This window comes from Cynoglossus semilaevis, unplaced genomic scaffold (genome assembly GCF_000523025.1).
Source record: "Cynoglossus semilaevis isolate Cse_v1.0 unplaced genomic scaffold, Cse_v1.0 scaffold1699, whole genome shotgun sequence".
In the NCBI taxonomy this organism is placed as follows: Eukaryota; Metazoa; Chordata; class Actinopteri; order Pleuronectiformes; family Cynoglossidae; genus Cynoglossus; species Cynoglossus semilaevis.
In genome coordinates this window covers 243,750-262,092 of record NW_007585112.1, presented here as the reverse complement: position 1 = coordinate 262,092, position 18,343 = coordinate 243,750, and the positions used below count along the sequence as shown (strand labels likewise).

Here is an 18,343-nt window from a genome sequence, read left to right as displayed (position 1 = left end):
ACTTTTTTTCTGGTTAATGTTGTAGCGATAACTTATTAGGTTATAATGAACCACATTTGTCACTGTGGGATTCTATCCAACATAATGTGTTTCTATTTGACAGTGGCGCTAAGACTAATGCCTCATTTACAGAAATGAGTTCAGACCCAAAGGTCAGTAGTGACCAGGTGGAACCTGCTGCTGTTGAATGATTAACCAGCGTTCAGCTACTGACTTTAGAACTTCAGAAAGAAAGAAGAGAGAGAAAATCTGTTACATTTAATCACACTTCAGACCTAATGATTCAGACCAGGGAGATTACCAAACACCACGGCGGTGGATCAAAAAAGCTTTTTAGAAAATGTCAGAATAGTGATTGTTGTCACGTCCTGTGATAATAGCGAGAGGTCTCATTCTGCCTTTTTAATCCCCCAAGTTGAGCAGTACTTTTCTGAGAACACCTCCTCCTGGCCATCATTTCCGATGGCCCAATGTCATCGCTTTTAAACATTATTCATTCAACCGGAAAGGCAGCGTCTCTAGGTCAAACTCTGTCGCTGCATCAGATTTTTATTACTTTGAATATTTCCTCTTTTTAGTCACCTAAGGTCTTGGTATTACACAAGAATGCAATTCTGAACATCGGACATTTCTTAAGAAGCTCTTGATGACATGTCTTTTTCTTGTTTTTTCGTAGAAATCTTAATAACATTCAATATGGAATATTCTTTAAGTCAGGAGTGTTTTTCCTCCAGTCCTTTGCGTTGTATGTATTTTAGATCAGAGCCTGGCAGGGCTGCCGTCTTGCACCATCATGTTTCTGTGTTCCAGCCAAAACAATGTGTGTTTCTAATTTTATAAGCCTTTACCTAAACCTAGGGGAACAGCTCTGCCCACAGAAACCTGATGTATAAGAGCGGAAAAGTAGGAAGAAGCTGCAGACAGAGTGGGAATGTAGCTGTGACTGTGAAGAAAAGGTGTTTACTTATTCTTCAATTCTATTCTTAGTCTTTAATACAACAGCGTGAAAATGAAAATACAAGCCAGCGGATGTTCCCCTCCCCTCAAAAACATCGAAGAATTATTGACATTGAAATTCAATTTTCTTGACGCCCCACCTCTACTCCACAATAGTTACCCCCACACACCCTCCACTGTGGCCATCACTGTTCATAGATCTGTTGTTATAGATCTGTGAACACTGTCGTGAATAAGTCTGTGGGCATTTATCATTGACTGAAGTCTGATTTTATTCCTGTTTCTTCATACCTACCTGTGGCTAGACAGACAAGGCAGTGCTTGTGAGGTAGTTGCTCATGTTGCATTGCATTTGTAACGCTATACTAAGCCATAGAGACAAACAGCACATTATTTATTTTTACTGATGATCTGCATTCACAACCAGGACATGTTTTGGCCATGTTGAATCATCCGTCCTCTTACTCATTCACACAGAAATAAGAGTACTCACAGACCTCTGAAAAATTGGTTTCTGAAATTGGGGTGCGCCCCCTGCAGGGCCTGAGTTTGTCAGAAAGGACACAGCAGGGCAAATTAATTTCAATTTCAATATTTCCTTTACTTGTGCAATAGTGTGACACCAGGTGTGTTCGTTCATTGCCCTTGTCAAACGAGAGAATTGGTTTCGAAGGAATGAAAGTGTTTTAAATAAAGGGGATGAATTATAGTCCTGTTTCATAAAGGTTTGCGAAGTTGTACTAAAACCTGTGCCACTGACCTACAGTCTGTGAATGATAATCGTCATATTTAATGTCTTCACATAGATGACAAGTCCTTCATTTAGGTGAGGAATAAACCAAAAATATTTGACAAGTTGACTAGACAATAACTTAGACTAAAGGTCAAAGGTTAATACTGCAACATCGCCTCATCTGATTACCTCAGGAAGAACTACCTTATGAAGTACTTTCGTCCGTCCGTCCAATTTGTCAGAGATGAACCTGCGAACGGCAGAAAGCATCACTGCATGAGGAAAAGCTGCTGACAGCCAGGATTCTTGTAAAAACACTGCCATCTTGTGGATATAACAATAACGGCGCAACTAAATTAAAAAAAATAAAGTAACAAAAATAACCGTTGCTTATATATATTTATTTATACATTTTTAAAAAAAGGAAAATCGTATATATATATACATTACAGACACCACAGGAAGTGCATTTAGCCCTTGGTTATTTGACAGTTTTGATCAGGCCAATTGAGTCATAAAAATATTCTGTCCCAAATACATTTATTTGCTGCGTCACATAAATACGTGGATTGAATGTATGAAGATGTGACATTTGTACACAGTCTAGTCAGCTCAGATTGCCCAGTGTTTTTATTTCTAATTTTATTTTTTAAGAGACTAATATATATTACTGGGAACTGATTCCCGTGTCAGTAAAAACACAGTTGTTTATGTTTTATTTCTTAACACGTTTTTACTGGTGACTTCAGAGTTCTAGTGCAGAGAGTCCAGGCCTTTGTGTTCTACCTGTAGGATCACATTACCCCCTCTATTGTGATGCCAGTGGTGAACAGAGCTGTCCTCTGCCTCTCCCTCCTGGTTATTGGCATCCCAATAAAAATGTTTGCACTCGGAGCAGCCCACTTGGGAGTAATCTCATCTCCATTCCTGTGGGCTGCTCTGATGTGGTTGTGCACTCGTCCACAAGCACACGTATCCAAAATGTAATATTTGAGCTACATTCAAGCCTAATGGATTACCACAGTGCTGTTCACTGCCGCGACCTTCATATTAAAGACACACAACTCAGTTACACAACATGCCCAGGGACAAACATGACTGATCCTCTTCATAAGCTCACAGAATGTCTGAGGCGTTAACATTAACTGCAGAAGTGTTTGGTTGTAAGTGTTTTACAGTATGTATAGTGGTTCAGTTTGATCATGTGCAAGGTTCAACAGATGTATGTTGTATGTAATAATGTTGTATGATGATATTCTAATGTATTATTGACAGTTGATCCATTTCCACTCATCATATTTTTTAACGGTATTTAAAACATACCTGGTTTATGTGAGTGAAACGTGCCATTAGAGTTGGTTATATATGAACTATTAGCCTTCACCATGTTCTTTACTAAGGCGTTAAAGGTAGACTGCAAGAATTGTTTGGTGAGTGTGGTGTCCCCTCACATTCCTGAAGAGGGAGCTATACGTGCTTGTTTAAATTCTTGGCCCATGAGTTGGTAACTGGTAAAAACATTTTGTTTTGTTTTTATAATTAATTCCTACAGCTATGTCTGGAATAAAAATCTGAATATAATCTAATGTAATTTCTTTGGTAATTTAATTTCATTAAATTCCTCTTGTTGACCATTTTATACTTTATATATAGTTCTACTCTATATTTATATACACAAGTCTGTAATAGTCTGACACAGTGTGAACTCATTACCTTTTTTTTGTCAACATCCATTGTTTATTTTCTGTTTTCTATCTGAGTCATCATGTTTTATTTATTTCCTAATGCAAATTTCTTTTGAAAAACAAGTAAATTTCCTCACTGCAGTCCACAGCTTGAACATTAAAATTCTGATAAAATATTAATCCTAAAAAAGCTTCCAATGGTTTGTTTTCAGATAAGTGTTGTTTTTATTATAAAATAATTAGTTTGCTGCATGTAGCCTCTGGTTCACTGGTGCTGCACTCATCCCCTCACAATATAAACAGAAGCTTATCACTTAAAAATTCAATTAGTTTCTGAGTGATATTAAATTGTTTTCTATGTTATAGCTGTCTGGCCACAAACACATTGAATGGCTGTTAACTATTTGGATTGGGTTAAAACACTACATGACAACACAAGACATTCCCACAGTCAAACAGCAGCTTATGGAGCGCCACCTTAAGTCACAGTTAATACAGTATGTTTACATTTCAATTTGAAGAATTTATGAAAGAAAGTGACACTAAAGTTATATTTTAGAGTTTATTTTACACAAAACCAGTCAGAGCAGAGGGGAAGAGCAGTTGGGTCTATTGGATGAGAGGGTCAAAGGTTAACAGCTGACCATTCATCCAAACATGTCCCCTGGGGTCGGGGTCGCTCTGATGATCCTCACATTAAACAGGTTATAAATGCTGTAATAAAGCAGTAATTGCTCCATATATCTTCTCATCCCTTGGGAAACAGAAATGTGTCGTCTGTCCGGAAGATGTGACAAAGAGAATCAATACCTACTCTAGATGTTATGGGAAATGAAGTCTGATATTTTCTAAACGTTCTTTATTTACCTTAAGGTACTGGTTCTAAAACCAGGAAGTTGATGCCGATCACAGTGTAACATGGTGCAAAACAGGACACAAACAAACAAGAGAAATGATTGCAAATGTAGATGGAACAGTAATAGAGAATCATGTCAAGGAGTCCGTCATCCAACATCAATAGACACAGGTATTTTAGGTAGGGTAGTACTGGTACACCAGCACACAATTTTTAAAGTATTATGAAAACAAAACATGAATACAATATACTTTAACATCTAATACAGTGTACATGCAAAGCTCCTTATTTTGATCAATGTGATTAAAATCATTGTCATATTAAAACCTTTTGGTGCCTGTAGAAATACAACAATTAGTGAGTTAATCAATAAATTGATCAATCAATCGTAAATCAACTACCAACAGGTGCTCTCCATTGTGTTGTCTCATTCATGTCATCAAGTACTTTCATTAAACATACACTGCAAAATCCACAATGAAACATGCATTTCAATACATTTTTAAAAGTCGCATTATCTTCAATTAAAATTTTATAGTGGTTTATGTAGTGGTGTAGAGGTTAAAATAATAATAAAAATTATATAAGCAAGGCAAAAAACAAACAAACAAACAAAAAGTCAAGTAAAGACTGAGGCAACTGAGGCGAGGTGAACAAATCTAAGGCTGAGGAAAACCTGCAGGAGGGAGCAGCCTGGTGAGACACGTAGTGAAGAATGTGAGTTCAGGTTCTGACTTTAACAAGCTATGTGAAACAAGGCAGCCGTGAAAAAGGAATTCGTACAACAACGCATGTCCTCACAGAGACACAGAACAAGTAAAGGAAGTGAGTCTGAATTTGTCTGACACCTGTATGGCTCTTGTCTCTGTTAGGATATTCACTCACTGGACTTGTTTTCTGTTGATCCTGATCAAAACAACTCCCATCATTTTAACACACTTCTGCTAATGCATCAGTTCATGTGCCTGGGGATGACCGATGTTGGCAAACACTACCTCAGCGTGATATTGTGAAAGTGAACTCACTGGGTCAGTTTCCTGACTTCACAACACTTTTCTGCTTACTCTTACACAAACGTTTGACCAAAACTGGGAAGGAATTACGTTTCCTCCCCAAAATGCAGAACATAACTCCACAGTTTATTTCACAGATATGCCTTTCTGTGAGGTCTTGGTTGATACATTTTAGTGAATGAGAGTATCCATGTACTGTATACACAGTGATGTACAGTATATCACACTCTTAACTAAATCAAAGTTTAATTTCAAGATGTATTTGCTCAACAAATCTCAGTCTGACTGTAATCCTTAATACATACTAATTCACAATCATTCTTTAAAATTTAAAATAGGTTACTACGTCACCTGAAGAAAAAAAGATCAAGAAACAGTGGTCAGCCATTGATATATTCTCCACTCTGCAGAGTATGTGTTTTGTGTTAATCCAATCAAGGGAGCAAAAAAGTGATGCGTAGGTTCATGTTCAGCAGTGCAGAAAATGTAATTCTATTGAATATGTAACCTGAGATTGCTATCTCTTTTGCAACAGACAAAAAAAACAAAAACAAAAAAACAAAAACCTTGAGCCAAGCAGATTTTACGAGTGAGGCTGCTTTTTATTTACTATTGACTTGTTTTTATTACAGCTGAATTGCTCCAGGGCCTTATGCAAAGGGGAACATCACCCTGCTGTTTGTCTCTTATCTTACCCTCAGTGCCAAAAGCAGCTTGAAATGAGCTCTTCACTCTTTTATGTTCCTACGGATTAAGGCTCCGGGGGAAAATAAAGAAGTGTGTAGCTGCTGGCTGCATGCCAAGCGTCTCAAAGCATATGCCTGTTATTATTATTATTGTTATCACTGTTATTGTTATTATTGTTGTTGTCATTGTTTATAGTCTGGTGTTCCTTTTCATGCTGCTTCAGATCTGGACTGCAGGCAGACAGAGTGCCTCTGTCAGTTGTGCAAATATACATAATATATATAATAATATATACCCTTCTGTGACTCAGGGATATATATATGTATATATATATATATATATATATACACTGTATATACAGTATATATATATATATATATATACACTGTATATACAGTATATATATATATATATATATATACTGTATATACAGTGTATATATATATATATATATATATATACACTGTATATACAGTATATATATATATATATATATATACACTGTATATACAGTATATATATATATATATATATATATATATTTAAACAGTAGACATACCAAATATCCTATATATATATGCTTTGCATTCACTAGTATTAGGATATTTTGGGGTCTTGTTGACTTATTCCTTATTTATTTATTTCCTACTGAACTGAAACAACTGTTTTCGTCAGTGTTCATTGATGTCCATCAGGCGTACTGTGGGGCGAATGGCCAGTGTTATCTATAATAGAAGAGCGTTTGTTTGTTGTTTTTCCCCCACCACAGCTTGAAATGTGTTCTGTTAGCAACCAGTAATGGAACTTCCTAATTCCCTAATCTATTTGTTTGGTCTGTAAGACTTGCAGCTCCAGTGCTGACCACAGCAAAGAACAGTTTACTGGCCACAAAAAGTAGTAGAACATCTTCAGTGTACTGCTGCATTAACAGTTCTTTAAGACAGCCTAGCTCTGATGTCGCACCTGTGTCTGGGTCCTACAGTTCTGAACAGTCATCATTTATGAACAGACCAACTGACCTACTTTTGTTATTTACTATTTATACAATTTCTTTCTGCAACATTTGTTTGGTCTCTTCTCTAACATTTTATTGAATTAATTCTCCAAAGATGAAAATAACATATATTATATTGACAGAAAACAAACACAGACACAAATATAATATACATAGTTGTCAAACTACGTTATGGAGCTACTGTCTCCACAGACAGAACCTGCACAGCTAAGTCTATTTAATAACATTGAAAAATCATTTAGTTTGTTGACAGATGTGAACAGGTCTCTCATAATCCTCTTTTGTCACCATTAAAGCTGTTGTTTGCACACATGCAGTGGTTCTAGCTGGGTGCACATTCTGTTTAACAGAGACAATAAAAAGTACAAAGTAACAGATAATGAAAAAGTACAGCAACAACAAAAAATAACAAACAAAAATATTTTTTAGCACTTAAACACAAACGTGTAAAAGTGGTTCAAATGAGTCACTGTATTTAAGGTCATATCAGATTTGATGTATTCCTATAACTTCATCCATACAATGAATAAAATCACAAATCAATGTGTGAACAAATCTGTTTATTTAATATTAGACTTTACATGCTGAAGAAAGACACAGAGGCATTCAGGGATACAAAACTCCATGCATATCCTATAACCTTCTAAAGCATCGGCTAGACATTAATGAGATCTTTGAATCATGACTCAAGACTCCGCCGTAAGATGACAGTTGGTTTTTGGGGTTTTTTTTGGTCCTGCTAAAATAAGGTTGAGTGTCAAATGAAAAGTGAAAAGTCAGATGCACTTGAGTAAGTAAGAGTTGCAGTTGGCTCCTCTTCCACAGTCACAGAGCTTCCCGATGCGCGGCCCATACTTCATGGCACAGCGGTCACCCATTCCACACTGAGGGAGAACGAAAGGCAACAGAAATGGTAAATGCTCTGTACTTATATGGCACAGTCTTAGACATGATGACCACTCAAACACATCTAGCTATGGCAGACATACAGTACATACTATGTCAATTGAAACTAACTTGTAAAAGCCAGTTAGGGTTGAGCAGCAGTTACTTTTTAATTACCCTCAGAGAAAGGCTGTTGATGGCATTATCCTGTTATCTTTTAATTAGCAACATGTTTTCTTCTACCAATGGTTTAATTAAAAAAAGCCTCAAAGTGATGTACAACAAAGGCTATACATCTATAATATACTCTCTGTAAAGGTGTATTCAGTAGTTTAAGGGAATAAAGTGCAGTTACCAGGGGGATACTTCCTCTTTTCTCGTAGGAAATCCGATTATGCATCCTGCCCAGCAGAGTCTCCAATGCATCAATCTGCTCAACAAACAAGTCCATTTACAAATTACCATCATAACATCATTAAATAAATCAACAACTCCATTTACAAATTACCATCATAACATCCGATTAGTGTTAACGATTTCTTGCATATCAAAGCAAAATCTATGATTAATGAAAGCTGAGTTCAAAGACATAACATAACAACTTGAAATAATAACATTCTGGTTATTCATTATAATAATTTAGGAACTGTATGATCAAAATACAACAAACTCTAACAGGTAACCAAATGAGTAAAAGGTTTTATTTTTAACTTTAGAAAATGGGACCTTGTAGCTCTAGGGATAAAAATCGCTGTGACACTTCAAGTTGTCTTCATTTAGATACTGACCAGGTCTCTGTCTGCGGCTGGTTCGGGTTTGTCCACAGTAAAGTCCTCAGCAGACACTTCCTGGGACGCCTGGCCGTGACACAGGACGGAGAGCAGGCCGAGGAAGAGCAGCCCCCGGAGCAGCCCGGAGCTGTCCATGGTGCTGGTCCCGATGGATATAGAAGAGGAAGAAGAGAAGGAGAATGAAGGAGGAAGGAAGTTTTCGGATGCAGTGACTACGGCCTGAACAAGCAGTGGGTCGCAGCCGGTCACAGAAGAGTCTCCTAACAGTCGATGGACTTTCTGCTCTTATATGGTGTGGAAGCCCCGCCCGAGCGGCCGCTGCAGGACAGAGAAGCAGAGTTTGGGTCAGATGGACAGCTGCTTTAATGCCACCGGAGTTAAGAGAGATTTATGGTGAGTGGAGCTACGTCAACGTATATGTTCTCTCATATGGTTGTTCACGTGATGCCAGCCATGCAGGTACTTTACCTGTATATGGTACAGGATATTTGTTTCTAATACTTAAGCGTCGCTGTTTGTAACTGCATCACTTCGAAGTATTTATTAATTGGGTATAAGACATGACGAGCCTCAGATAAATGATTTTGAGAGGAATTATAATGGATGATTTTGGATTTGTTTTTGGAAACGTACTGCAAAAATCGATTAATCATCATCAAACCTGCCAATTTACTATGAGACGAGGTAGCGTTGTAGCAGCTTGTTAACTGTTTATATTGTCAATTAGCCGTTTTACAACTATAATCTCCGAGGCCACCGGGTTTCCCTTCGGTGTGCTGCAGGGATATCCGTGTGAAGGTATTCGATGGGAATTCATTTATCTGATATTTGAGATGAGGGACCAATCATGTTCAAAGTCGATCAGTGGACAAAGTGGCGTTCAGTAAGGCTAAATGTAGCATCAGCTGGGGGTTAGGATCAGAAGAAAGATTTTGGTAAAGCTGTAAATATAAATGTCCAGTCCTGACTGGTTAGATTATCCTGATGTACAATGGAAGCTCGTTGCCTTTTACCTACTTCTTGGTTAATTGACTCGTGTGATACAGAGCATTTACAGCCATTAACCCTTTGTGGTGTCTATTTTAGTTTTAAAAAGGAACATAAATAAATAATTTATGTGAAGCCTCTTGGTTTATTTACTCAACATTAGGATTTGTTGTTTCAGGGTAAGTCTTCACTTGGAAAGCCACTATGTTTCACCAGCATGTATTAAAATTAGCCCATGGTGGGCAAACTATAATCTTTATCTATCTTTCAGTTAAGTCTAAATACTAGATATCCTCCTGTATGAGTGAGGAATATTTAACAACAAGTTCATGACTCTAAGGCTAAATCCTATACCGTAACTTCAACAAAGCAGCAATTTTTAGTAATTAGAAAAATACTTTTAATGAGCTGTGTGAAACAGCACCTAATGTTTGACCAATGGATGTGTCAGACTGGTACAATTTCTTAATAGTATGAATATACTGTAACTAAAAAGAACAAAATGTCACATACAATGTATCAGATCACCTAACAGGCTGTTGTAGTTACATGTAACATTTTACTCCTTATCCATCATTAAAATCTTTTTTTAATTTACACATAAAAACAGAGATATTTAAAGATGTCTGGGACAAGTCTGCTTTGTACCGATAACATCTAAATAAGAGTTTTCTATATTTTCTTCCCATTGAACCTGTAAACTTCACCCAAAGCCTTTATACGGGGATTCTAATCTTGATTTACAGCTTGATCAGCCATTATATTTCTGTGAGGTAATGACGCCAATCCAAAGACCTCATAATAAATATTTACTTTCAGTTTGGATAATATATATATTCATAGGTGGAGGCATTGGATTTGTAGTTTTTTTTTTACTTTCTGCTTTTATGAGTGTGCACTTAAAAGAGTGTGTTCTTTGTTTTGATTACTTAAGAAGGGTCATTTAAAAAAATCTGGACTTTCCTACAGAGGAAGCCATGTTTGATCACTGGGATCACTTTTATTGATGAATGAATGATCTCTGGATTAGCCCATGAAGTTATACTATACTAAAACTAAATCTTTTACATTTTTATTTTTCACTGAATTTTGATGAAATTGTTACAGAGTAGCCAAACATGTATTTAAAACTGAGAGAAGTTTGTTCTGATTATCATGCATAACGTTTTATATTTTAGATTTTATATAAAAACAAAAAAACCAAGGTTTTACCACTAAGACTAATTATGTTCTCGACTACGAGTTGACATTATTCTTCATGGGGAGATGACGTAATAACACGCTCCGGTGCTTAGCTGTCTTCGGTTAACTGTCCGTTAACATTAACATTAAAGGTAAAAATGTTTTATTTTTTATTTTTTAATGTTCTGGTGACTGAGTTCGGGTTTCTTTGAATTTATAGGCCTCTCCTCCTCTTGTAGCTGTCGGGGGTAGGCAGCAGGGGGCGCAGCTCATGGCTGTGTCGTCTGTAAAGTTGCAGAGCTGCGTTTCCTTAAATGCATAGTTCAGGATTAGGAAGAACACACCCAGTGACATCAGTGAGGTTTGAAGAAAAAACGCTCAACTCAACTGTGCAGAGGAGGAACAGGAGGGCCGGGAGCTCCTGCTCGGGTTTCTGTTAGTTTTCAGCGGGATTTTTTTTCTTCTTCAGCTCCAGGAAGTTTGGGAGCACACAGACTGGGACTGTGCTCAAAGTTTGTTCAGAGAAGGAGAGCGGAGACACGGCAGCATGTCAACTTCAGAAGAAACGGACGGATACCGACCTAGATATGGCTGTAAGTTCAGACTTTTTGACTTCTCACCTGGCCTTAAAGAGCCAGTCAGACCAGGCAGAGCAGTCTCGGACCAGGCAGAGTGTGAGACCAGGTGCAGGACGTTAGAAAAGCCCAGGTTTGAGCTCTGACAGCATGGGTAGAGACGAATTATGACTTCCGCGTTTTTATACTAATGCATCGCAGAGAGTGAGGAAGAGAAAAGAGAGGGAGGCCTGCTGCAACGGACCTCACAACTTTTCTACAACTGTGTCTAAACGTGTTTACTACATATATATATAAATAAAAATAAACATCCTTGGCGGAGCCGTACAGAGACAAACCAAAAAAGAACAGCGGACACTTTAAAACATTTAAATGTGTTGTGTCAGTTATACTATTAAAAAGTGGATGTGCAATCAAGAATTTCACAACTTCTTCAAACGGAATCATACTGTATAATGACGAGTAAACCTGGACCAGCTTAGCTTCAATTAGCGATGTCCAAAGTATGGCTCAGGGGACTGCTGTGGTTAGTGAACTCCTTTGTGGCCAAGTCTAATTTCATTCAAATAAATTTTCCACACTAGATCCACTAGATATGGAAGCATTTATTTACTATCTTTCTTATTTCATTGGCATCCAGTGTAGTCTTAAATTTAGGATACATTTTAGCCATTTATTTTTAATGTTCTAACCTTAATGGAACATTCAGCAGTTTTTATGCAGGTGTTTCTGCTGATTTTTTTTGGTTAAATTTGGCTAACGTAAAGATATGCATTGTTCAACTTCTAACAAACGTTGGTCATTGCTCCATTCACTCTATTCACTCTTTTTTCCTCAACTGTGAGATAGCAGTTTTTTGTGCTTATTTTAACTAAACTTACAGCTACCTTTTGTATTTTGGTTAATTCTTTGCTCACAAATAAATTATTTTGTTACCTACTACATTAGCCTAGGCAAATAATTTAATTATTTTTCTATCAGATTTTTTAAAATTTAGAATTTGCTATTATTTTAGCAAGTTTATAATTGGCCAACTATGATTAAATTATAGGCCACCAGTGTGTGCCCTAAAATGGTGATAAATAAATGGTCATAGTGATTGTGACTGGTTGTCTGTGCAGCAGATAATGAATAATAATGAATGTTGGAAGTTTTTACATTATCTTTCTAGAGCAGTCTATAGTCTGACTCCAGAGTATAGCATCTCTGTTTTGGTCAAATCAGGATTTACCTGCTCCTCCTCCTCCTCCTCCTCCTCTTGCCTTTGTCCACACACACTCAAATCTCCCACCTGATTTGTGACAGAAGCACAAATAGGGGCCTCTTTGTGTTACACACCCTCATCCTGTCCCCATCCCCCTAACCATAATTTGGGGGAAACTTCCCGCATTACTCTGCAGGCAGAATCATGACTTCAATCTTTGTAATCTCAGGGGAAATGACCCACAATCCCCCTGCATGGTGGGTTTTGTTTTCAGTGAATGAATAAAAACATTTTTATTATAATCTTTGACAGCCTTGGGCCTGTATGTAAGGTCTGCCCCACACATGCCCAATGAATGAGGGTGGTTTTACTTCATGAGGCAACTCAGTGTCTGGAAATTTGGGAACGCCGGGTTGGGCTGATGGAATTTTTTGTCTTTTCTTTATAAGTCAACTGCATGTGCTTCTATTTTGGGAAACCAGAGCAAAGTAATGGAATATCCATTAATAGTCATTTGTACTCCTTTTTGTGTGAATACAGAAAAATCCTATTTTCTTCTCTGCTTTGACTTTCTGTGTTGTTAAAAAATATCCTCTTCTGTACACCTGGGTCTCCAGCTGTCCTGGATGGAGTGGAGCGGCTCACAGCGGAGGAGATGGACGAGAGGCGACAGCAGAACATGGCCTACGAGTACTTGTGTCATTTGGAGGAGGCCAAAAGGTATGAGGCATTTATTCCTACTGGGATCGCAGTATTTAGGTCTCATGGTCCATGTACATGATGGTTCTGGTGGTATTTTAAAGCACAAATACTGTTTTTTACTGGATGTTCTACTGAATGATGGCGTCGCATTAGGTTTGTCACTTTGAAGCACTGCACAGTGGCTTCCTCAGGGTTAACCCTACTATTACGTGTGTGTATGTGTGTGTATCTATATGTATACATCTGTACATGCGCAGTGCGCAGTACTTCTGTGGCTCATGTATCGTTCTGCCCCTCTAGAGTCAACCCTGCCACAGACTCACTGACTTAAAAGAGGAAGAATTGTGTACGGCACAGGAAGTGACTCATACCTTGTTGATTTTACTGTGTCGCACTGTTGCTACAGAAACCATATGGTTGTCATAGTGACAAGTTTCAGTGCAAGTCTTGGTTGCTGTGAAGTCTTTACACTGTCATAGAGATGTGGTTGTGTCAAGTCATCGTGTTTGCGTTTTTGTCTCCTTTTCATTTACACTTTATTTTTTACGTTTTTGTTTTTTTTTAGATTATGTTGCATCTGTACCCAGTTTGTGTTTCCTCCTCCTTTTTTTTCCCGCCTCCTGTTGTAGCGACATTTTGGAATGTGGTGTAGCATGGATTAGCTGCCTATAGCACCAGATCCATTTGTTTTAAGTGATTCTGTTGCACATATTTAGAGTGTGCCTTTTGTTTGAGATTAAAGACTAGTAGATCCACTAGTCTATCTATCACAGCACCTGTCCTTTCTGCCTAATAAATATAGTATCAAGGAAATTACATTGTGAGACTGAGTACCAACTTTTTATGGGAATGAGTTTTGTTCCCAAACCCTAACGCTCAACTGTGACACTTATACAATGGACTTGTAACTACAACTTCCCTCAGATTCCCAACGCAGCCTGCTGCCAAACCGCACAGTTTCAACTTTACCTCTGGCAAGTGTTTGAGTTTCAGGTGGGCTGAGAAACATGTGAAGGAACAGCAGTGTCTGCAGGAGAGCACTTGGTTGAGGAACACAGTGTGAGTGTGTGTGTTTAGATGCAGAGTGGTATGACGGGAATGACACTGACAGGTACTCAGCAGGGTGTGAAAGTGTACCTGCATGCCTTGTGGCTTTTATACAGGAATGTGTTGTGGCACTGTTACACACATTCCTACTGTTGAACGTGTGTTCAAGGCCACTTTGGACTTCGGTGCTGGCGAGGTTGTCACCGTGTGATATGACGTCTTATTTTCATATTCCTAGTTTCATTTGTTTGCCATGGATTTTATCTCACTGTATTTGAATGTGCACTGACCCCTTGTACTGTTGGCTTAGCAAAAAGTGATAACAGCTTTTTGTTAGTTTTAATTTAAAAGTTTAACGTGTGTCAAGTTTGCCACACCTGTGGCAGGACAAGTCACCAATAAACCATCACTCTGTAGCCATGCCGCTGACATCATCAAATCATGCTTCTTTACTCTATCTTATATTTAGCTGCTAAGCAAATGTGGTCCCATAATAATGGTAGAGAAACTGTCAAGAGTTCAAGGCGTGAAATGACTCAAACTCTCTCTGCTAACGCCTGGCTCTGTATTTCAGACTTTGACATATTGAAGCTGATAATTTTTTTTAAGATAAGTTGTATGTTTCTTGTTGAGATGTCAAGACCTGATGTCGGTAAAGACTTCATATTCGTCATTGTCACTTCCTGTCGTCCTCACTCTGTGCGGTGAAGCATTACTGTCTGTAAATCACTCACTCTGCACATGCTTTCACAGTGTGTGCCGTGTTTGTATTTGGGCGTAGGTGAAATGTTTTAATTCCACAGAGGAATAGGATTCCATGCTAATTTGATTGCATGACAGCATAGAATCATAGATGTACAGCTCTTACAGTGTGTTGGTGCAAAGAAACAGAACCAAGCATGTTTTCTGTCGTTCACTCGGTGGAACCGTTTTTGAAAAATAGTTAAATATCATAATTAAAATGTGTTGATTTTAGTTTTAGTTATAAGACCTATTCCCAGACATGTTTGCCCAATTTCAAGTAGTTAACTAACAATTATAGTCAGTAATTTAGTAATTATCTTAACCTTTAATTGTGAGCGATGGTTATATATATGATGACTCGTCTGAAAAGTCCTACTGCTTACTAAAACTGAATCTAAAGCTTCATTTATGACCAAAATCCACAGGCATTTTAAACATTTATTTCTATGACACTTTTCATTTCTTGCCTGCGTCCCATGACCTCTGGAATATGTTGAGGTTACGTTCAATAAATTAAGGGTAGTCAGTGAAATCTCAGCTTGTCATTTTTACCTCTTTATAAATTCTAAAATGTAATATACCAAACTACAGATTGTGAATTGTAGTTTCTCCTTAGGCTTCATGCACATTTTCTGAGGTGTCTATTGCATTTAGCACATGAGGTGGAACAAACACTTCTCATACTACACTGTGCTGCAAGTTTTAAATAGGACCAACCTTATCATCGATTCTCTGAAATGTACTATTAGAACCTTTGCAGATAATTAAAAAAACAAACAAAAAACATCTAGACAAAAACTGTAGTGTTTCTTACATAACCCTTCACCTGCAGCATCAGTACAGCATCTGTTTGTGCACTACAGACCTAGAGATCTCAATAAGTCAACAAGAAAAACATAGTTTGGTGTCTGTCCTGTTTTGAATTGTGTATCTGTTTGGTACAAACTTGAGCAGGGACCTCATTTGAGTGTGTTTAAGTGATTATGTTTCTCCTCCTCCTCCTCCTCCGTCCTCCTGCAGCACCAACTCTGTGGGAGTTGTTTTCTAGCTTGGGCTAAACTATTCATGGCCCTGTAATAAATGTTTTGAAGAAAAAGCTCAGTGGTAAAATACCATGATTTATCACTGCTACATGTCACATTGCTGCATCTGCTGCAGATGTGATCTGCAGTGGTGCAGCCTGTACTGTCCTCCTTCCATCTGTTGCTTAACTTCTAGCCCTTTTTTCTTCGAACATTGCTGATAGTCTTCTCATGGCCAGCTGTGGTTTTCTTCATCCCTCCTCCCCCTTCTCCCTCCCCTCCTCTCAGTGATGATGATAACAGAGCAGACAGAGAAGGGTTTTATCTGCTAACATGGTGGCTTGTGTTAAGCTTTTGTTGAAGAAGCCATCGGTCAGTCACAGTCAGAGATGTTGAATTGTTGTTTGGTGTAAATTGGGCAAAACGTTTTAGAAAGAAACAGTGACATAATATCGTTTTTATACGTGACAGAGACGAGTCCAGTTATTTTTATCTGCATGTATTCTATCTACTGCTTACTTCCTCAGAGCTTCCAGTGGAAACTGCAGCTACTCCCAGAAGTCAACCCTGAACAATTAGTCGGTCCAACCTAGGGCCACATAGAAAGACAAACAAGGTACATTCACAGTCCTTCATAGCTTAGGCAAAATTCTCATTTACATTTGAGAGCAGTTCATGTCAGCAGTCATGTGAGGTGAAAAACTAATGGCTCTTCACATTTCATGTCATTATAGTCACTGAGTGCATCAGAGTCAGTTTTCATCCTGGCTGTGCTGTGATCTGATATCTCTGTACCTGTTCATGAAGATTATTTAAGTCAAAGCAAACAAGTCGTCTTTACTTGATTGCTGTTCATACCAAAGAAACAGTATGTGGGGAAAAAAGGTCATCAAGAAAGGGATCAGAATCAGATGGTTCTTAATGGGTTGGTGTCGTCAGGTAAGGACACTCGGCACAGCTCAGGGTCAACAGTTATCCACACTCATACATATGGTCAATTAAGTGTGTTGAATTATTTATTTTATTTGATAACTTCATGGGCCTTCAAGTGAGTTCCTAAAACCCCCAACATTTCCAAATATCTTGTTTGATTTAAAGTGTTAACAGTGTGGCTACAGTGATGTCTGAGTTCACCTCAAACCAGCTGATGATGGCAGAACTCGTCCTTTCTCCACAGCTGTTCTGTGTGTTTGTGTTTGTGCTGATGTGGATTAAACGTGTAGAGGGAAGGACAGCAGAGAAACTAGAATGTGTCTCTTACCTACATGGTGAAGTATGACGAGAATTTACCCTGAGAGATGGCTCTTGTCCTCGTAGACATGAGACACTGTTATAATTGTTTGTTTTTTTCTAAGGTTGTTTTATATTTTATTCTTTTTTATTTTGGTTCATAAACCTAGTTATTAGAGAGTTTGCTTTTACACCAACAAGGTTCGTACCAGTGGTCGTAGGTTTGTAGGTTATTAAATATAACTATTGTATCCACAGACTATTGTCATGACGCTGTTGTTGTTGTTTGACCAGTTTTCCGAAGGATTCTAAAGCCATTGGGTGGTCATCTAAAAACCCCACCCTGTTTTTATCCAATTTACGAGTTCAGATAAGACTGTAAAGTTTATGTGCAACAGTCAACAAATCCTGTGATAAACTTTATCTCACTGTCAGTACTTTGTTTTGTTCTTCCAAAGAAAATCAATCATTTGCTGCAGACTGCAGATTGTTGTCATGTATTAAGTATGGTGTCACAGTGTCAACACTGTTGTCACAGAATATTTTTCAGAATACAGTGATCTTTTACATGTTTCTCTTAGTTTTGTCTTTAACCTGCCACACCTGCTGTTGCCAGCTGTTATGTCAGAACACTTCTCTTTCTAGTTTCCTGTCTGTCACCTGACCGCCACAGAAATAAAACTTTTCCTTTACATTTGTTCATTGTGCAGATATTAATGATAGGCTGCGGTCTATGTTAAAAACACTGGTGTTATGTACACCATTAAAAACACACAATGCTTAAGGCAAGTAGTGAAAGCCATTAAATTTAATCGGTGTCTTCACTGTCATCGCAACTTAAGTTAAGTAAAGTATGTTTTTAGCTCTAACCTGAACTGTAAAACCAGTTCCTTCTCTTCTCCTGCCTCTAAAGCTTTGGGCAGTTTGCTGTAATTTCCTGTTTTTAAACATCTGCTGCTGGTGCTGCCTCCTTGAGGATTATGTAATAGCAGGCCTTGGCCTGTTGTTGCTGTAAGTAGAACAATGAA

General features: G+C 38.0%; 2 protein-coding genes across 2 annotated transcripts in view; one reads left to right on the top strand and one right to left on the bottom strand.

Moving 5' to 3' along the window:
• Positions 1–7,485: 7,485 nt before the first annotated feature.
• cartl (cocaine- and amphetamine-regulated transcript-like) lies at positions 7,486–8,891 on the bottom strand. Its single transcript, XM_017030718.2, has 3 exons — positions 8,620–8,891; positions 8,187–8,261; positions 7,486–7,830 (listed from the first exon to the last, which is right to left on the bottom strand). The coding sequence occupies exons 1-3, from the start codon at positions 8,755–8,757 to the stop codon at positions 7,723–7,725; spliced, it is 321 nt and encodes a 106-aa protein (XP_016886207.1). The 5' UTR covers positions 8,758–8,891; the 3' UTR covers positions 7,486–7,722.
• Positions 8,892–11,006: 2,115 nt separating this feature from the next.
• iqgap1 (IQ motif containing GTPase activating protein 1) overlaps positions 11,007–18,343 on the top strand; it is a 31,937-nt gene continuing 24,600 nt past the window's right edge. Inside the window, exons 1-2 of the mRNA XM_008337107.3 lie at positions 11,007–11,384; positions 13,188–13,290. Coding sequence (XP_008335329.1) covers positions 11,339–11,384; positions 13,188–13,290 — 149 coding nt within the window. The 5' untranslated portion in view covers positions 11,007–11,338. The remainder of the gene's footprint in view (positions 11,385–13,187; positions 13,291–18,343) is intronic.